Source organism: Gouania willdenowi, chromosome 6 (genome assembly GCF_900634775.1).
Source record: "Gouania willdenowi chromosome 6, fGouWil2.1, whole genome shotgun sequence".
Classification (NCBI taxonomy): domain Eukaryota; kingdom Metazoa; phylum Chordata; class Actinopteri; order Blenniiformes; family Gobiesocidae; genus Gouania; species Gouania willdenowi.
This window is the reverse complement of record NC_041049.1, coordinates 1,006,727-1,024,376: the sequence shown is the minus strand read 5'-3', so window position 1 is coordinate 1,024,376 and position 17,650 is coordinate 1,006,727. Positions and strand designations below refer to the sequence as shown.

Genomic DNA, 17,650 nt, shown 5'->3' with positions numbered 1-17,650 from the left:
TGGCTTGTTTTGAGATTCACTAGGATTTAACTTAAGTGAAAACAAATGATTTTATTTATTTTAATTGTATTTTTTTTGTGTTTATTAAAACCGTATTTAAAGATTGTGCCTTTGTGTAAGACTCTGTTTAAGTATCGTTAATAAAAGGCTTATTATAACACAATAGTTATAATTTCAAAATTCCTGTCAACTTTTAACATTTTTTTTTTTTTTTACAAAAACACGGTGGGCTTCTCTCCCACGAGGCTTAGCAAGTTTTCTGCGGGAAACCCTGTGTATCTATATGTGTGTGTGTAAGTCCTACACTAATAAATACTTATTAGTGCTCGCTTCCAGTAGAGACAAGAAATATTATTTTATTCTAAGACGTGTTTTTCAAATTTAAATTAGGTATTATGTGGGACTTGCAGTAATATTGGAACAAACACACACGCACGCACGCACACACGCACACACAGAGAAGAGGTACACAATACAGCTTTAATCGACCTGAATAAAGAAGACCCGGCCCGAACCTGTCCAACCAGAATGAAGCTGATGTCTCTTTAAGCCCAAACACGTTTCCGTGCGCGCGCATGTAGAATGATTTGTTGCGGGTTATTAACATGACTAGCAGCTTCACAAGTCGCAACACCGTTTATATTGGATGTTAATTACGGTTACCAAGCGAAGGATCACACAGGCAACATCGGGGGCAGCTCAGTGGCTGCAGGGGTCCTCAGGTAAAGATGGGAACATCCGAGCAGATCGCCTGTATTAAATAGATGGTGCAGCTGATGTTTGACTTTCTGGGTTATTCAGATTAAAAGTAAGTAAAAACAACCCGTGCAGTCTGGAAGTCCCTTTGAGTCCAAATGTGCAACAATTATTATGACGGTACTGACTAAAAAAGAAAAAAAAATGACAGAAAATCCCCCCTACGTTGCTGAAAACTGAACGTAGGGGGTTCCATTACACCGTCGAGGAGAAAAATTACAACGTCAGGGGCCCCTACACTCAACAACGCTAGATAGAACCCTGCTTGACCAGTGTGTTGACCGGCTTTGGTTGTGTGTGTTGCAGCGTTCAGCCCGTGTTCTCTGAACAATGGTGGCTGTTCCCACCTGTGTCTACTGTCCCCTGGTACGGCGTCCTACCAGTGTGCCTGTCCTACTGGGGTCCAGCTGCTGGAGGACGGACGCACCTGTAGGGACGGTGAGTCTGAGTCCACACTGACCTTTGACCTTTGAACACGCAGCAACAGCAGCCAATCACAGCTACAAGCCTGTGTGGCCGTTTCTATGGTAACAGCAGCTTGAGTGGACCCTCACCTCCTGTTGTTGTGACAGTCACAAGTTCCTTTGGACAAAGACTGGTTTCAGCTCAGAGAACACACACACACACACACACACACACACAAAACACAATGAATTAAAAACACTTCTATTCATCCTTGTACAGGACTCCACATCCCACAATGCATCAAACTTTACCAACAATGTCAATAAACTGAGTGTTTACAGTGAAGATCAAAACAAACTTTCTTGCAGCAATTTCAGTCATTTACATCTGTTTTTGATCAAATGTTCTTTGATTTATTGATCTACGAGGCCACACTATGACTTGTTAAACATTTAAAGGCGTATGTATCAAACTTGAGGCCTAGGGGCCAAATCCGGTCCTTTAAAACATCCAAATTGGTCCGCAGGGGAAAGAAAATATGGCTGAGAAAACAGTTTAAATGACCACATAATGCAGTTGTGGTTATCTCAGTCGGATGGAAAATATCTGACAAATTTCTACAGAAACTTGGCAATATTAGAAAAATTTAAACTTTTCATGAGAATTACTTATTGAAATTAAGCAGAAATTAGGAGTAATTTTAAATCACTATCATATCCAAACATTAATACTGGCCTCCATTTAATATAATACACATAAAAACACATTTCAACAGATTTTTGGGAAGTAAAACATTACAATTATTCAAGTGGAGTTTCATTGAATTTGTCACAAATCAATAAAACTACAATATTTGCAGGGGCTCTGTCATTTTTAGTCTCAAATTTTTGAAAGAAACCTGATTTTTCCAAAATCTTGCTGAACCTTCAAATTATTTAACAAAATATCCCCAAGTGAAATAAATATAGTCACTATCTGTCACATGTTGCTTGGATATTGTCAGTCCTTATATACGACATACTTAAAATGCAAAGTAGCACTTATGTGGAAATTGTTTGATTCCCAATTTCTAATCCATATTTGACCCTTGAACTAAAATGAGTTTGACACCCCTACTTTAGGAGATTTAAATCCATCAAACACCTGGTTACCATGGCAACACCTCCACCTAGTACTTTCTTTACCTAAATACTGACCATGTCCCTGTGGCTCCGTCCCCTGCTCAGGTGCGATGGAGATGCTGCTGCTCGCTCGGCGCACCGACCTCCGTCGGATCTCGTTGGACACGCCCGACTTCACTGACATCATCCTACAGGTGGACGACATCCGACACGCCATCGCCGTCGACTACGACCCGGTGGATGGATACATCTACTGGACGGACGACGATGTGAAGGCCATCCGACGCTCTCTCCTGGACGGAAGCGATGCTCAATTCGTGGTCACGTCGCAGGTTAACCACCCCGACGGCATCGCAGTGGACTGGATCGCCAGGAACCTGTACTGGACCGACACCGGCACCGACCGCATCGAGGTCACCAGGCTCAACGGAACCATGCGCAAGATCCTGATCTCTGAGGACCTGGACGAGCCTCGAGCTATCGTCCTGGACCCTGAAGCTGGGTGAGTTCAGAACCAGCACCAGGTCCAGGACACAAAAGATACACATAGATCTGCACGTCTTAGACCCCATTCCAGAGTTTGACAATCATCCACCTGATCTTATACTAATTTCACTCTGTTTCAGAACTTATTTAGTTTGGTTAAAGTTCTGACCGATTTAGACAGGTTACAGTCCTGATCTTAGACCAGTTCCAGACCTGGTTTAGTAGTGGTTACAGGTAGACTAATTTTAGACTAGGTACACAATTCATCCTAGGCTAGTTACAGACTGGGTTTAGTCCTGGTTCTTCCTAGATTAGAACCTGGTTCCTGACCTGATGTGGTCCTGGTTCTAATCTAGACCTGGTTCTGTCCCTGTCAGCTACATGTACTGGACGGACTGGGGGGAGGTTCCTAAGATTGAGCGGGCTGACCTGGACGGCCTGGAGCGTCTGGTGATGGTCAACACGTCTCTGGGCTGGCCCAACGGCCTGGCCCTGGACTACCAGCAGAGGAAGATCTACTGGGGCGACGCCAAGACCGACAAGATCGAGGTGGGTTCGGATTTCGACCGGAGCCTTGATCCGTGTCCTAGGTCACCTGACCCCGTTGACTGTCTTCGTCTGTGCAGATGATGAACATGGACGGCAGCGGGCGGCGCGTAATGGTAGAGATCAACCTGCCACACATCTTCGGCTTCACGCTGCTTGGTGACTACATCTACTGGACCGACTGGCAGCGCCGCAGCATCGAACGCGTCCACAAACGCACGGCGGAGCGCGACGTCATCATCGACCAGCTGCCCGACCTCATGGGCCTCAAGGCTACAGCGGTGCATCGGGTTCACGGTGAGGTCCAGTTGTCTGGAACACACACACAAATGCACAAACTATCACTTTCTCACACTGGCCATCATTTATCGACCTCGGTGTACGACGTGCGTTCGACTAAATTCACGCAAGTTTTGGTATTTATCAATTGCAGCGTGAGAGCACGGGCTCATGCATGCCAGCTGGACCTGTCCACTTATTTTTGACCAAAATGTTGAAAGCTTGTAGGCTGTGGATGAGGAACATTTTATTTAAACCATCATTTGCAGTTATTGAGTTTGTTTGAACTCAGTGGGCAGGTCCTCAAAACCAGGAATAACAAAACACACACTCCATGCTTGTTGAAGCTGCTCTGAACTCTTCCTCTTCCTCCTTTTTTTCAGGTACTAACCCGTGTGCTGAGTCCAATGGCGGCTGCAGCCACCTGTGTCTGTATAAACCCAGTGGCGTTCAGTGCGGCTGCCCCATTGGTCTGGAGCTCATCGCTGACCTGCGTACGTGCATTGTTCCCGAGGCTTTCCTGCTCTTCTCCAGACACACCGACATCCGACGCATCTCCCTGGAGACCAACAACAACAACGTGGCCATTCCGCTGACCGGTGTCAAGGAGGCGTCTGCGCTCGACTTTGACGTCACCGACAACCGGATCTACTGGACCGACATCACACTGAAGGTGGGCGGAGCCATCCTGTCTCACACTTTGTCTCCTCCTCTGGGCTCAGTCTAACGTGACCTCTGACCCCCACAGACCATCTCCAGGGCCTTTATGAACGGCAGCGCTCTGGAGCATGTGGTGGAGTTTGGTCTGGACTACCCTGAGGGGATGGCGGTGGACTGGCTGGGGAAGAACCTGTACTGGGCCGACACCGGAACCAACCGCATTGAGGTGGCCAAGCTAGATGGGCAGCACCGGCAGGTCCTGGTCTGGAAGGACCTGGACAGTCCACGAGCGTTGGCCCTGGACCCGGCTGAGGGGTGAGCAGCACGTTAAACACAGCAGACCACCACTGATGACCACCACTAAAAATAAACAAATGAAAGTATTAAAAATATGGGGTTTTATAATGTTTTTTTACCTACTCCCTGGCCTTGTCGCCGTCGTTGGGGGGAGCACCACTTCGCACCCCAGCCTGACCGACCCAGCCCTGAGAGCCAATCCTTATCCCGAAGTTACGGATCTTACTTGCCGACTTCCCTTACTAAAGAATCCACGTTTACCTGAACTATCGCAGCGATTAGTGCACCACTAACCCAAAAACTACCATATTGTGCAGGGCTCTACACTGACTTTCTCAGTTGATCACACCAGCACAGAATTTGGTTGCACCCTTTTTTCCTTTTTTTTGAGCAGGGGTGGGGTGTCGGGGGGTACAGCATAGCCAGACATGCTAATGAATAGTTAACTTAACTAACGTATCGTAGTTTTGTATGAAGTTAAGATTGACAATGACTCGAGATATATTTGCTAAATGTTTTAGTGACAATATTAAGTTTTTCTGCAACAATCAGTGGCTGAAATAACACGTCATTTATTTTATATCATTTTTAAAGAAGACGTAACATTTTTTTTTAAATAACATTAAATCATAACAACAGGTTACATTTATTCTGTTTTTTTATTTTACAGAAATGCTGTACATGAATTAATTTAACAGTAACATAACCAACTTATCATCTGCATTGTTTCACCCCATGAATTAAATTGAGAGGGTCCAGCTCTGATAGTGGGGTCTCCTAACCCTCTTCCCCTGGTCAGGGGTCTGTAACCTTTACTCTACAAGGAACCATTTAACCTCATCTCACCTGGATTAAAGTCCTCCTGGAGCCATAAATACCTTCTCTATGAAGACAATACAGTGGATTATATTATATATAATTATATAGAATAATGTTTGATTTAATTTATATTGATCATATAAATGGAAACTTAAAAACAGTTTAAAATAAAATAAATTAACATCAATAAATAAAACATTATCTTCATCTTCAAATTCTTACACATCTCAGTTTACATGAACACAATGTTCATAAAGTAGATTTTTATAGTTAATGTATAAGAAAGTCTATAAAAAGTAACATGAATATAATAACACATGATCATGTGATCAACACATGCTAATTACTCATTTCTTGCCACACATAAAACATACATATTTAACCTGTACATTGGTGGTTAAATGAATCTGTTCCCACACAATTAAAATCTGTATTTTCTTCCAGAAATAGTGTTTTTGTTGGTTTAGTTTCTTACCAGGGATTTAAAACTTAAGGTTAGTCACAGGTGGAGGAAAGTTGATGGTTTGTAGATGTTGTAGGAGAGGAAGTTGGAATGTGCTGAGTTATATCATGATTTTATTTGTCATTAATCATTAATAGCCTCTGTAAAAAAATAACTATTTCAATAGTTTTTTTAAAGCTACATTAGGGTTTGGGTTAGACATGTGGGACGTGATGGGGCGCTCAGCCGCTCTGTCGAATGCGACTAGATAAAAAATTTCACTCGCACACACTGAAGAAATAGTCGCATATGCGACTAATTTGGTCACGGTCTCGAGCTCTGTTGTGTTCTTTTGGCTGTAAACAGAGGCTAAACTCATTTCAGTTGCCCACAGCAATGGTGCCGGTCGGGAAATGCCTGTATGTTGTGATGTCACGTGGGAAGTATGTATATCCGAGCCTGTGGTCACGTGACTGCCGTAAAATGACACATTCTCAAGGTCACATGACCTGGCCAAAGACGGTCCGTCTCTCCAAACGTACGTAGTCGGTATTTCCAGAGGGAAGCCCCGCTCAGAGCATTGATACTGTCAGCGCTGTTAATTGGTCTGAGGAATCATTTAAAATAAGTCATATGGATCAACTCTTTCTGTCACAAAGCTTGCGGTGTGTCTTTAAGTTAAAGGGGACATATCATGGTTTTAAATCCTTCCTTTTTACATATAAATCATACAGTTGTGGTCTATATAAAGCAGAACTGCACTGCTTGGGTCTGAATTCCTCATTATTATAGCTCCACCCCTTTTCTACCCCTTTTCTGATGTGCTTCTGAGAGCAACTCGTTTTGGTGCTGTCTCTTTAAATGCAAATGAGACACTCCATACCCCGCCCCCTCTTCAGGTGACACTCGGTTCAACTCCACCCTGCTCGGCCATTTTTGTAGTTTGATAGAAGAGATACGGCTATGTAGCGGAGCATAAACTTTTTATTCAGAGATTATTTACAAAATGTCAACAACGTTAGACTTGTCCATCCAGCCTTACATGTTCCAGCCAGAGTCTGACTCAGCGGAGCGAGATGAAAATGATGATGATGAACTTGCAGAACCCTAACAAGTGAGCTAACACAAGCACCGAGCTAACGCTAGCGCCAAGCTAACGTCACGAAATGCATTTTAATACAGTCTTTTCAAAGACAAAAACGTAAAAATGAAGTGACTAATGAAAACTTTAGACTTAAATTAAATCACGTAGGCCATATCATCAAGGATCTAAAATGAGCACACAGCGCTAACATATGAAGACGGTGCAACTGCTAATGCTAACAAAACAATGACAGGGACGTCTTATCATCACACTTTTTAGCGTTATTTACAGCTTAACGACGTGCTCTGTTCATCGTCTCCAAAGATAGAAGGAATTGAACCCTCAATCAGACAAAGTCTTTCTGTAAATCCTTCTTTATACTGGTGGAGGTTGATGAAGCAGTCATCATTGAAGTGCTTCACACACACAAAAATGACCTTATCCACAGATGTGGTACATTTCTATAAAAAATAAAACTCAACCAGACACTTTGAAAAGGTTCTGATGCTGGGAGACGGTGTAATGAAGCGTGTGGGTTACTACATCCAACAACCCAACATTTTGACTTATCCTCTCGTAACTTCTGCATCCTGGAGCTTGGACTACAAAATAAAAGCGAGAAATAAAAATGGCGGATTGCTCGAAGTGTTGGACCTGGAGTTGATGAACTAATTTGGCAGTTCTGCTGCAAATACTGTGATGTAATAGTTCAAAAAACGTAATAGAGAATAGAAAAATTGAAACAGATTGAAAAATATGAGCAAAACAGAAAATAAAGATATCTACGGAGCACCTGAAGAGATTAATATGATTTTTTTCTGTACTTCTAAACACTATAAATATACAACAAAATGCATTTAAGGGCTAAAAAGTGGATTTAACATGATATGTCCTCTTTAAGACTATATTTGGCCCTTGTAGAATATTTTGTGCTTAAATTAAATTGAATTAAAAATCCTGTGTAATAGACGAGTCGATAAGGAAACATCAGGTTAGCAACATCACTCGTGTCTATTGTGTAAATCTTTGGTTTATTATGGGATGATTTTATTATTTGATCTACTTTAGGTCAGACACTTTATGTGGTTATGCTGTAGGTTCCTGATCTGATTCTGGTTCTGATCCGGTTCTGTCCTGTAGGTACATGTACTGGACCGAGTGGGGCGGGAAACCGAAGATTGACCGTGCTGCGATGGACGGGAGCGGTAGGATCACGCTGGTGGCGGACGTGGGCCGAGCCAACGGGCTTACCATCGACTACGCCGAGCGGCGGCTGTACTGGACCGACCTGGACACCACGCTCATCGAGTCGTCCGACATGCTGGGTGAGTTAGGATGCCATGATGATGATGTAGCGACCTTGAGCCCCCACAGAGAACAGGATTGGCCGATAACGATCCTCTATCTTGGGTCCGCCTCCTCAGGCCAGGGCCGAGAGGTGATTGCAGACGACCTGCCGCACCCGTTCGGACTGACCCAGTACCAGGACTACATCTACTGGACGGACTGGAGCCAGCGCAGCATCGAGCGTGCCAACAAGAGCAGCGGGCAGAACCGCACGGTGATCCAGGGCCACCTGGACTACGTCATGGACATCCTGGTGTTCCACTCGTCGCGTCAAGGCGGCTGGAACAACTGCGCCGCCACCAACGGCCACTGCTCACACCTCTGCCTCGCCGTGCCCGTTGGCAGCTTCGTCTGTGGCTGCCCCGCCCACTTCTCGCTCAACTACGACAACAAGACCTGCAGTGGTGAGTGGGAGGCACGGGACCAAATGGAAAGCAGGGTTCCAGGAAAAAAAACAAGTTAACAGTTAAATTAATTAAATAGGCCTCTTATATTCTTATAAAGTAGTTTTTAAATGTATTTCCAAATGTAAAATGGTGTAATGTTTCTAAGCTAAAATTTGAAGTTGCTATCCCGAATAATTTCTGATTTAATAAAGTCGTAGTGACGGCCTCATATATCAATAATTGATCATTTTCTCCAAAAGGAAAGAAAAAAATAGGTTAAAATTACCACTTTAAAGTTGGTTTTCATCTCCACCGTAAATTTTGGTGCATTGCATTGTGGGTTGTGCAGTCGTGTGCATAGAAGTGTTTTTTCTTCATTCTGACATCACAGGGAATACTGGGAACAAACTGGAACTGAAATGGTGTCTGGTGTAGAAAAACAAGAAATCCCAGTAGGAATAAAGTAAAAACACTTCTATGTATCTGTCTACAGAACTCCACATCCCACAATGCAATGCACAAAAACGTCAACAGAGTGTTAAGTGTTTTTTGTAGTAAATTATGTTAAGTTATTTATCTATGAGGCCAAAACGATGATTTTATTTGGCAGCTTTATTTATCATTATTTAATTTTATTCATTTCATGTTTGCATATTTGCGATTTAAAGAAAAAATGCATCTATTTCCAAAGTAATGATAAGAAAATGAATGCTATTTTAACATCAATTTCAAACCCTACATCAGAGGAAAGGTAAAATAACAACACTTGATATTTATTTTAAGTTAAAATACTCCTGGTTCATTTTTTGAAGTTTTAATAATCTGACATTTTAGTAACAAAACAAAAAAAAGAAATGAAAGTATTCTAAGCTTTATATTAAATTGAGGATAAATAGCAGCAACGCCCCCTACTGGAGCATCAGAGCAAAGTGACTGTTAGGCTCCGCCTCTCTGCAGCTCCAGCCTCCTTCCTGCTGTTCAGCCAGAAAACGGCCATCAATCGGATGGTGATGGATGAGCAGCAGAGCCCCGACATCATCCTACCCGTCCACGGCCTGAGGAACGTCAGAGCCATCGACTACGACCCGCTGGACAAGCAGCTCTACTGGATCGACTCCAAGCAGAACGCCATCCGCCGCGCACAGGAGGATGGGAACCAGGTGAGCACGCACGCACATATCAGAGGGACTCAGTGATTGGTTAAAGCACTGCTCCTCAAAGTGTGGGGTGCACCCCTCTGGCGCGGAATATAAGTATGACAGGTGGGACAAACTTTTGAAATTCATGCCAAAGGCCTTTCTGAGATCAATAACACTAAACACAAAGAAAGTAATAATGAGAACCTATGAAGAAAAGAGTACACTGTTCCACTGCATTTGGAAACGTAGATGAATTCATTCATTTTGGGATGCAGTTCCCCAAACTTTAAAAAACATCATCTCAAATGGCTTAAAGCATCAAAGACGGCAGGTGTACATTCACAATACATGGTGGACGCGTTTCTAGGGACCGTCAGAGGTCCCGCTGCGTGTCCCGCACCTCCTGTAAAGCTTTTCGTGCGGCGGACACTTTTGACGTGCGTTTGGCGCCTTTAATGCAGCCGACGCTGGAGTTGGGATTTTTTCACTTTTGGGGCATATTGCGGAGCTTCGACCAATCAGGAGCGTTCCCCAACTGTGACATATTCAGAATAATGAGAAGACAAAAAACACTAATCGGAGGAGGATGGACAGGCTCTTCTGCTGGAATAGAGCTCCTGGAGTTGGGGTCCTGGTAGGAGATGCGAGCACCGATGCGGGTCAGCAGGTCGTCAAACTCGGCACGGGAGAGATGGAAGTAGTGCTGAAAGCGACTCTCGTCCGTGCACAGCTCTGGTGAATCCAGAAACGTCGCCAAGGCGAAAATAAAACCAAACCACTCTCTGGATAATGTAGAGATGATGAACAGGAGTCAGAGGGGGCGTGTTCATCAAGGAACTCCAGACTTTATTCTCCATTCACCCACACTTCTCTATAACCCTCTGACATCACAGTGAACACGCTGAGTCACACCTAAATACATCTGACCTGAAACACTGCCTTCTCATCACAATAATTAATGTTCCACCACTTCACAGTCACTGGGTGAATTATGAACGTAACTGACCGCCCCCTCAAGAAAGTGCCTGCTGTCGGAGTAAGTATCAAATGCCAGTATATGCAACTGCAGCCGTGGGTACATTACAAACCACGCCCCCGCAAGCAATTTTTCAATGCTCTGAGCCGTTCCATATTTAGTATCTGTTATACCTCGCCTTTGATTTGATCTGACGTGTTTGTGACACAATGCAATGCTACGGTTGGACAAATCAAATGATTATCACGTTAAATACACTATTCCTGTAGCTAGTAGAGATGAGGAGAAGGAGAAAGTGGCTTGGCTGCTTAACACTCCGGTGTTTGAAGCAGATGAATGACTCAGCTGCTGCTGCGATAAACACACCCTGAAGGGCTGAGGCGGACTCACAATCACAATAGTCTCTTAAATATCCATGTGTTTTACTGTAATGTGCAGTTTTGTGGCTGAAAACAATAACAACAGTGTGTGGATAGCAAAAGAAAATAGCTTTGATCACCCTCATAGCGAGGCATAAAGTCAGCGTCTATAGACACGCTCACTCATGAATACGCATAAGTAGGCACCAAAACTGCTCATTTTTAGAACTGCTCAGAAAGTCACGTTTCAGAGGCTGAAACTCTAGAAAACAGCTAAGTGTGGGAAAATAAACCTCAAATACTATGTTGTTAAGTTTCTTAAAACAAAAAGAGATAGCATCATACTGGACCTTTAAAATGAAATGAAAAAGTTAGGGTTAGTTGACCTTTGTTCTAAGTGTGAGAAGCATTGGGTTAAAGTGTGTGTCGCGTCTGCTCCAATCAGAGCATGACGGTGGTGACCTCGGCAGTGGGCGGAGCCTCCCAGGGCCTGCAGCTGTACGACCTGAGCATCGACATCTACAGCCGCTTCATCTACTGGACCAGTGAGGTCACCAACGTCATCAACGTCACCCGACTGGACGGGAGCCGCGTGGGCGTGGTCCTGAGGGGGGAGCATGACAAACCACGGGCCATCGTGGTCAACCCGGAGAGAGGGTGAGGGTCACGCCCCCCATGACATCACCATGACATCATCATTATGATAATGGTTTGATTGTTGTCGTCCTGCAGCTACATGTACTTCACCAACCTTCTAGAACGTTCTCCAAAGATAGAGCGAGCAGCTCTGGACGGGACAGAGAGAGAGGTTCTGTTCTTCAGTGGGTTGGGTAAACCTGTGGCTCTGGCCCTGGACAACACGCTGGGGAAGCTGTTCTGGGTTGACTCAGATCTGCGACGCATAGAGAGCAGCGACCTCTCTGGTTAGTACATACACACACACACACACATCTAAGAGTCTCAGGAATTCGGCCCTTGAGGACTGGAGTTGCGCACCCCTGTGCTAAATGCTGAGACCTGAGGCTCCGCCCTCTTGTGGGCGTCTCTGTTTCTGACTGGCGTGTTGCTCTCCTCCCCTGCCCTCCTCCTCAGCTCCGTCCCCTGTTCCGTTTGCTTTTCTCTCTGAGTTTTGATCCGACCACCTTTTCAGTCCCTGGTTCTGTTGCTAACCCGACCTTTCAGGAGCCAATCGGATCGTGATCGCCGACTCCAACATCCTGCAGCCGGTGGGCCTCACCGTGTTTGGTAACCACCTGTACTGGATCGATAAACAGCAGCAGATGATTGAACGCATCGATAAGACCACGAGGGAGGGGCGCACCAAGATCCAGGCCAGGGTCGCCTACCTCAGCGATATCCACGCCGTGCAGGCACTGGACACACGTGACTACAGTGAGCACACACACACACACACACACACACACACACACCAGAATTGAATTGTAATTGAGTACAGATAATTGACTTTGGAATGGAAATTCTATAAAAACTACAATTTAACTGGGGAACCATGAGAGTTCTATGTCTTACACATACATAGTTAACAAATATCACAATATGTTTCACATCAGGTTTTCACACTTCCTCTAGTTCTCTTGAGTATCATTTTATCTGAATCTAGGGGTATAGAGACAGAAAAAGGTTGACGTCCACACCAAACATATTAATATCAATATTTGTACGGATTATGAAGCCTAACAAGGTCACCAAGAGATGAGAAACTAATTAGCTGATAGATAATACTCATTAGTGTATTTTACATCTGATTTAAGACATGGGTCAAACTGACCCGTTAGCATTAGAGATGCTAACACAATAGGAAGGTTATAAGGTTATTTTTTAATGCAGGTCACCCTAATCATAATTTAGTTGTAAATGAACATGTATAATTGAAGACGTAATTGTAATAAATAATGTAATTGACCCCAACCCTGACACACACACACTCTCACACACATGCTGCTCTTTCTCCATCAGGTAAACACCCGTGCACGTGGAACAATGGCGGCTGTTCTCATATCTGCATCGTTAAAGGCGACGGAACAACGCGCTGCTCATGTCCCGTTCACCTGGTTCTGCTGCCTGACGAGCTGTCGTGTGGAGGTGAAGACGTGCACACTCAAACCACATGCACACGCATCTGTTTGGCAGCTAATGTTCAAGTGGGACCTTGTTTTAAAGTGCTGACATCACTTCCTGTTTCCGCAGAGCCCCCCACCTGCTCCCCCGAGCAGTTCTCGTGCAGCTCTGGTGAGGTGGACTGCATCCCTCAGGCGTGGCGCTGCGATGGCTACGCAGAGTGCGACGACCACAGCGACGAGGACGACTGTCCCGTCTGCTCCGACGCAGAGTTCCAGTGTGACAGTCGTCAGTGCATCGACCTCAGCCTGCGATGCAACGGAGACGACAACTGTCAGGACCGCTCCGACGAGAGCAAGTGTGAAGGTGAGAGAGGCAAGGACACGCCCACTGATGATAACATAAAGACATGCCCACTCGTAACATATGGACACGCCCACTCATAATACCAAACACCTGTTGGTGTATCATTATAACCTCAGACAGCTGTGCCCTCATTGACAACTCTCACTGAATCAGTCACAGGGTAACACGATTACTAGTTCAACTGTAACACCAACAAGCTTTTTTACCATAAATCTGTTATCAGACCACTCAAGATGTTAATTTAAAGTCTAATAAACAAAACACTGTGATGTTATAAACAAAATATAAAGGAAATTAGTGAAAGCATTGCAATGGCGTTTTTGGTGACCCGCGCTCGACAAATTCAAATATTTGGGTCCACACGGTCTCTTGTATCATGGTGATGTCATGACTAAAGGCTCAAACATACTCGGCGGACACCTCGTGGTGTCCACCAGGCCAATTAAATGCAAAGCTCAGATTTTACTACCGCGAGGACTTCTCGTAGTTGGTGTCACACAAAACACTGCTCTACATTGTATCGACCTGCATTATATGTAACACCGACCTGTATTTCACCCGCCTGGTGTGATGAACACGAGCTTAGAGAGACTGGTAGACAAGCTACAACAGTAGCAACACCTTTAAAACACGTCCCAGGAGAAGTTTAGGGCCCTATAAAATCCGTTTGATTTTTTTTCCAAATTCCGTGTTTTCCATTTTAATTTTTAAAATTCCGAAATGTAAATTTTTAATTCCTGTGAGGAAACACATTAAATACTAATAAATAAAAAATAACTCATAATTAAACACAAATGTATGTCAAAAATAAAGTAAGATACAATTAAAAGGTTGTAGTGTCATGGATTATTCTGACTGCTCCTTTTTAATTATTTACAGTATATGTCATATAAAGATGTATGAGAACAGCATTAATATCACCTGATTTCCTCTCATGGATCAATGGTTTACTGAATCTGATCAGGTTTATTGATTAAGTTTTGATCAACTTATTTTAAATCAATCTAATTGAAATAATCCTATCTACTGTAGCTCTGATGAGATGTTAGAATGTAACATTCTAATAACGTTGCTCCAACGGACTTTTATTTTGTAAACTGGAAGTTCCCACTGAAACGGTTGTACTTGAGGTAGCTAGCTGACTGTGAATGTGTAGCTATGAGGTACGGACAAAAGGCTGGAATAAAAAGAACTAACATCACTGACTGAGTTATTCTTAGTTAGTCAGACATAACAGATCGAACACTGAGCAGGTGAAGATGATTAAAGCTGATCACGTTCTCATGGAGCACCGCTGTGCTACACTAAAAACAGACGGAGCTTTACAGGCACAGCAAAGTTAAACGGGCACTGGTGGCTTTGTGTTTAGGAGTCAGTGATGATTTGTGTTGTTTTTAGACGGTGTTTGTGGTGATTTAAGATGAGTTTATTGCAGAAGTGGTCCCTGGAAACATTTTCCCATTTAAAAAAAAAAAAAGTTCCTTGCCCCATGGTGGCAGCGTTTTCTGTCGATTCTGTCCATTTCCGCGTTTAACCGTTTTCATTGGTCGATTTCTTGATTCCGTCCGCGATTCCATTAACACGGATTTCATAGGGCCCTCTAGAAGAAGGACTACAGAGAAGCGCAAAGAATCATGGGACATGTAGTATTTTAATGGAAACTACTACACGGCAGTGTGCCCAAGTATGTAAGCTCTGTGAAGAGAGGACAGTCCGTGAAAAGTTTGTTGTACGCGTGGTCCACCCGAGTATGTTTGTACGGTGGCCCAGAAGGTCCAACGACACAACACAACAGGAAAAGTCACAACAGCAGAAGGCACAACACAATGAAAAAGGGAGGATTATTTTCAAAATAAAATACTCCCTGTTCAAGGCGGATTGACAGAGGTTACCCTGGTAGAGGAAAACACAGACCTTCCGGGGACTCCAGCGGGCGCATTTCAGACTCTTTCCAAAAACCAAGCACATATTCTGACTCAGGGGAATAAAACGTGTCCACTGATACCACAGTTTACACAAAATGAACACTTTTTTCCGGCTCGAAAATTGTGCATTTTGGCTCCAGCAGGTGAAATTCAGACTACTCTAAAACCACGCTTGGCCCGATCCAAGCAATTTTAAAATTGTATTAACAGTGCTTGGATCAGACCAAGCGTCTGAAATGGGCCGGCCTAGAGGCTCCGGTAGGCTGTTTTCCTCTGTCAATCGGCCTGTTGTGGCTCTTTGTTGGTGTGTTGTGTTGTTGGCCCTTCTGCCTACTAGTAAATGATTTTGCTGTACTAGTAAACTCTAAACTTTTTTTTTTTTTTTTTTTTTTTACTAGTACTACTAATTGTGTTTTTAGTCCACTAGCAGAACTAGTAAAGCCTAAATATTAACTAAAGTCTACGTGCCCTCTAATAAACATAAATGTTTTATTTTAAGCACACAATGAAAAAGTGTACAGTATGTACAACATAAGACAATAATCCAAAGAACATTGAAACAGAACACAGAAAATTTACCGCTGCTCGAAAAGGAGTGGGATGAAGTTAACACTTATTAATTCCCACCCCCTCTTCCAAAGTCTTCTTACAATAGCTTTCTTCTTTTGGTTTTATCCACTTTATTACATAACGCAAGCACATATATTTTCATACATTTAAACCAGGGGTGTCCAATTCCGGTCCTCGAGGGCCACTATCCAGCATGTTTTAGATGTTTCCCTCTTCCAACACACCTGATTAAAATGATCAACTCCTCATCCAGCTCTGCAGAAGCCTGATAACGATCCTAATCATTTGAATCAGGTGTGTTGGAAGAGGGAAACAACTAAAACATGCTGGATAGTGGCCCTCGAGGACCGGAATTGGACACCCCTGATTTAAACAATGTTAGCAACAAAAATTCCTTCTAAACCAACTCATTTTCCTTCATTTTTAAAACTTTCAAAATCTTTTCCTAAATTGTTTAATATTTGGACGTTCTTTAAGCTGTTTCACTGATGTCACATTTCTTCTCAAACATCTTGCTATAGACACCAACCGTTCCAATGTGTGTCATTAGATAACACGCGTGACGCTAACGTGTGCCGCTCTGTTCCAGTGCGCTGTCCGTCTGATCAGTTCACCTGCTCCAACGGTCAATGCATCGGCAAACACAAGAAGTGCGACCACAACACGGACTGCACCGACAACTCTGACGAGCTTGACTGCTGTGAGTGCTCCGCCCAATGCCCCGGCCCCCCACCATATACAGTCCCCTCTCCCCCCCATGCCGTTTAACACCGCTCTCCTTCTTCTTATCTTGTTTCAGACCCGACGGAGGAGCCACCACCACCGCCCAACAACACCATCATCTCCGTGGTGGGCGTGGTCATGACGCTGTTCGTGGTGGGCGCTATTTACTTCGCCTGTCAGCGCTTCCTGTGCCCTCAGATGAAGGACGACGGTGAGACGGTCACCAATGACTTTGTGGTCCATGGGCCGTCCTCGGTGCCGCTGGGATACGTACCGCACCCCAACTCACTGTCCAGCTCGCTACCAGGTGAGGCCACGCCACAGAACAGCGGATTGCCTGTTCCCGCCGCCCCCGTCCCTCTCTGACACCTGTCGCCTCTCTGCAGGAATGTCCCGAGGAAAGTCTGTGATTGGTTCTCCCAGCATTCTGGGCGGGAGCAGTGGCCCCCCATACGACCGCGCCCACGTGACCGGAGCATCGTCCAGCAGCTCCTCCAGCACCAAGGGGACCTACTTTCCCCCCGTGAGTCTCCGCCCACCTCACCTGACCTCAGAATGATGAGTGCCATGAGAAGACTTGTATTTGGTGCTCTATATCTATAGCTCTATATTTATGGATCTATATCTGTAGCTCTATATCTATCGCTCTATATGGTGCTCTAGATTTATAACTCTATAACTACAGCTCTCTAATCCTCCTCCCACTCTTCACAGATCCTCAACCCGCCTCCGTCTCCAGCCACTGTGCGCTCACAGTACACCATGGAGTTTGGTTATTCCTCCAACAGCCCCTCAACGCACAGATCATACAGGTACACACTGATCGTAATACACACTGATCGTAATACACACTGATCGTAATACACACTGATCGTAATACACACT

The 17,650-nt window shown here is 44.3% G+C and overlaps 1 protein-coding gene across 1 annotated transcript in view; it reads left to right on the top strand.

The window, feature by feature from the left end:
• lrp6 (low density lipoprotein receptor-related protein 6) overlaps positions 1-17,650 on the top strand; it is a 31,059-nt gene that overhangs the window by 10,792 nt on the left and 2,617 nt on the right. Inside the window, exons 5-22 of the mRNA XM_028448499.1 lie at positions 1,063-1,194; positions 2,388-2,784; positions 3,146-3,317; positions 3,395-3,611; positions 3,977-4,266; positions 4,342-4,568; positions 8,036-8,220; positions 8,320-8,646; positions 9,586-9,788; positions 11,548-11,759; positions 11,835-12,025; positions 12,285-12,494; positions 13,080-13,205; positions 13,311-13,547; positions 16,632-16,742; positions 16,842-17,072; positions 17,152-17,288; positions 17,480-17,577. Coding sequence (XP_028304300.1) covers positions 1,063-1,194; positions 2,388-2,784; positions 3,146-3,317; positions 3,395-3,611; positions 3,977-4,266; positions 4,342-4,568; positions 8,036-8,220; positions 8,320-8,646; positions 9,586-9,788; positions 11,548-11,759; positions 11,835-12,025; positions 12,285-12,494; positions 13,080-13,205; positions 13,311-13,547; positions 16,632-16,742; positions 16,842-17,072; positions 17,152-17,288; positions 17,480-17,577 — 3,703 coding nt within the window. The remainder of the gene's footprint in view (positions 1-1,062; positions 1,195-2,387; positions 2,785-3,145; positions 3,318-3,394; positions 3,612-3,976; positions 4,267-4,341; positions 4,569-8,035; positions 8,221-8,319; positions 8,647-9,585; positions 9,789-11,547; positions 11,760-11,834; positions 12,026-12,284; positions 12,495-13,079; positions 13,206-13,310; positions 13,548-16,631; positions 16,743-16,841; positions 17,073-17,151; positions 17,289-17,479; positions 17,578-17,650) is intronic.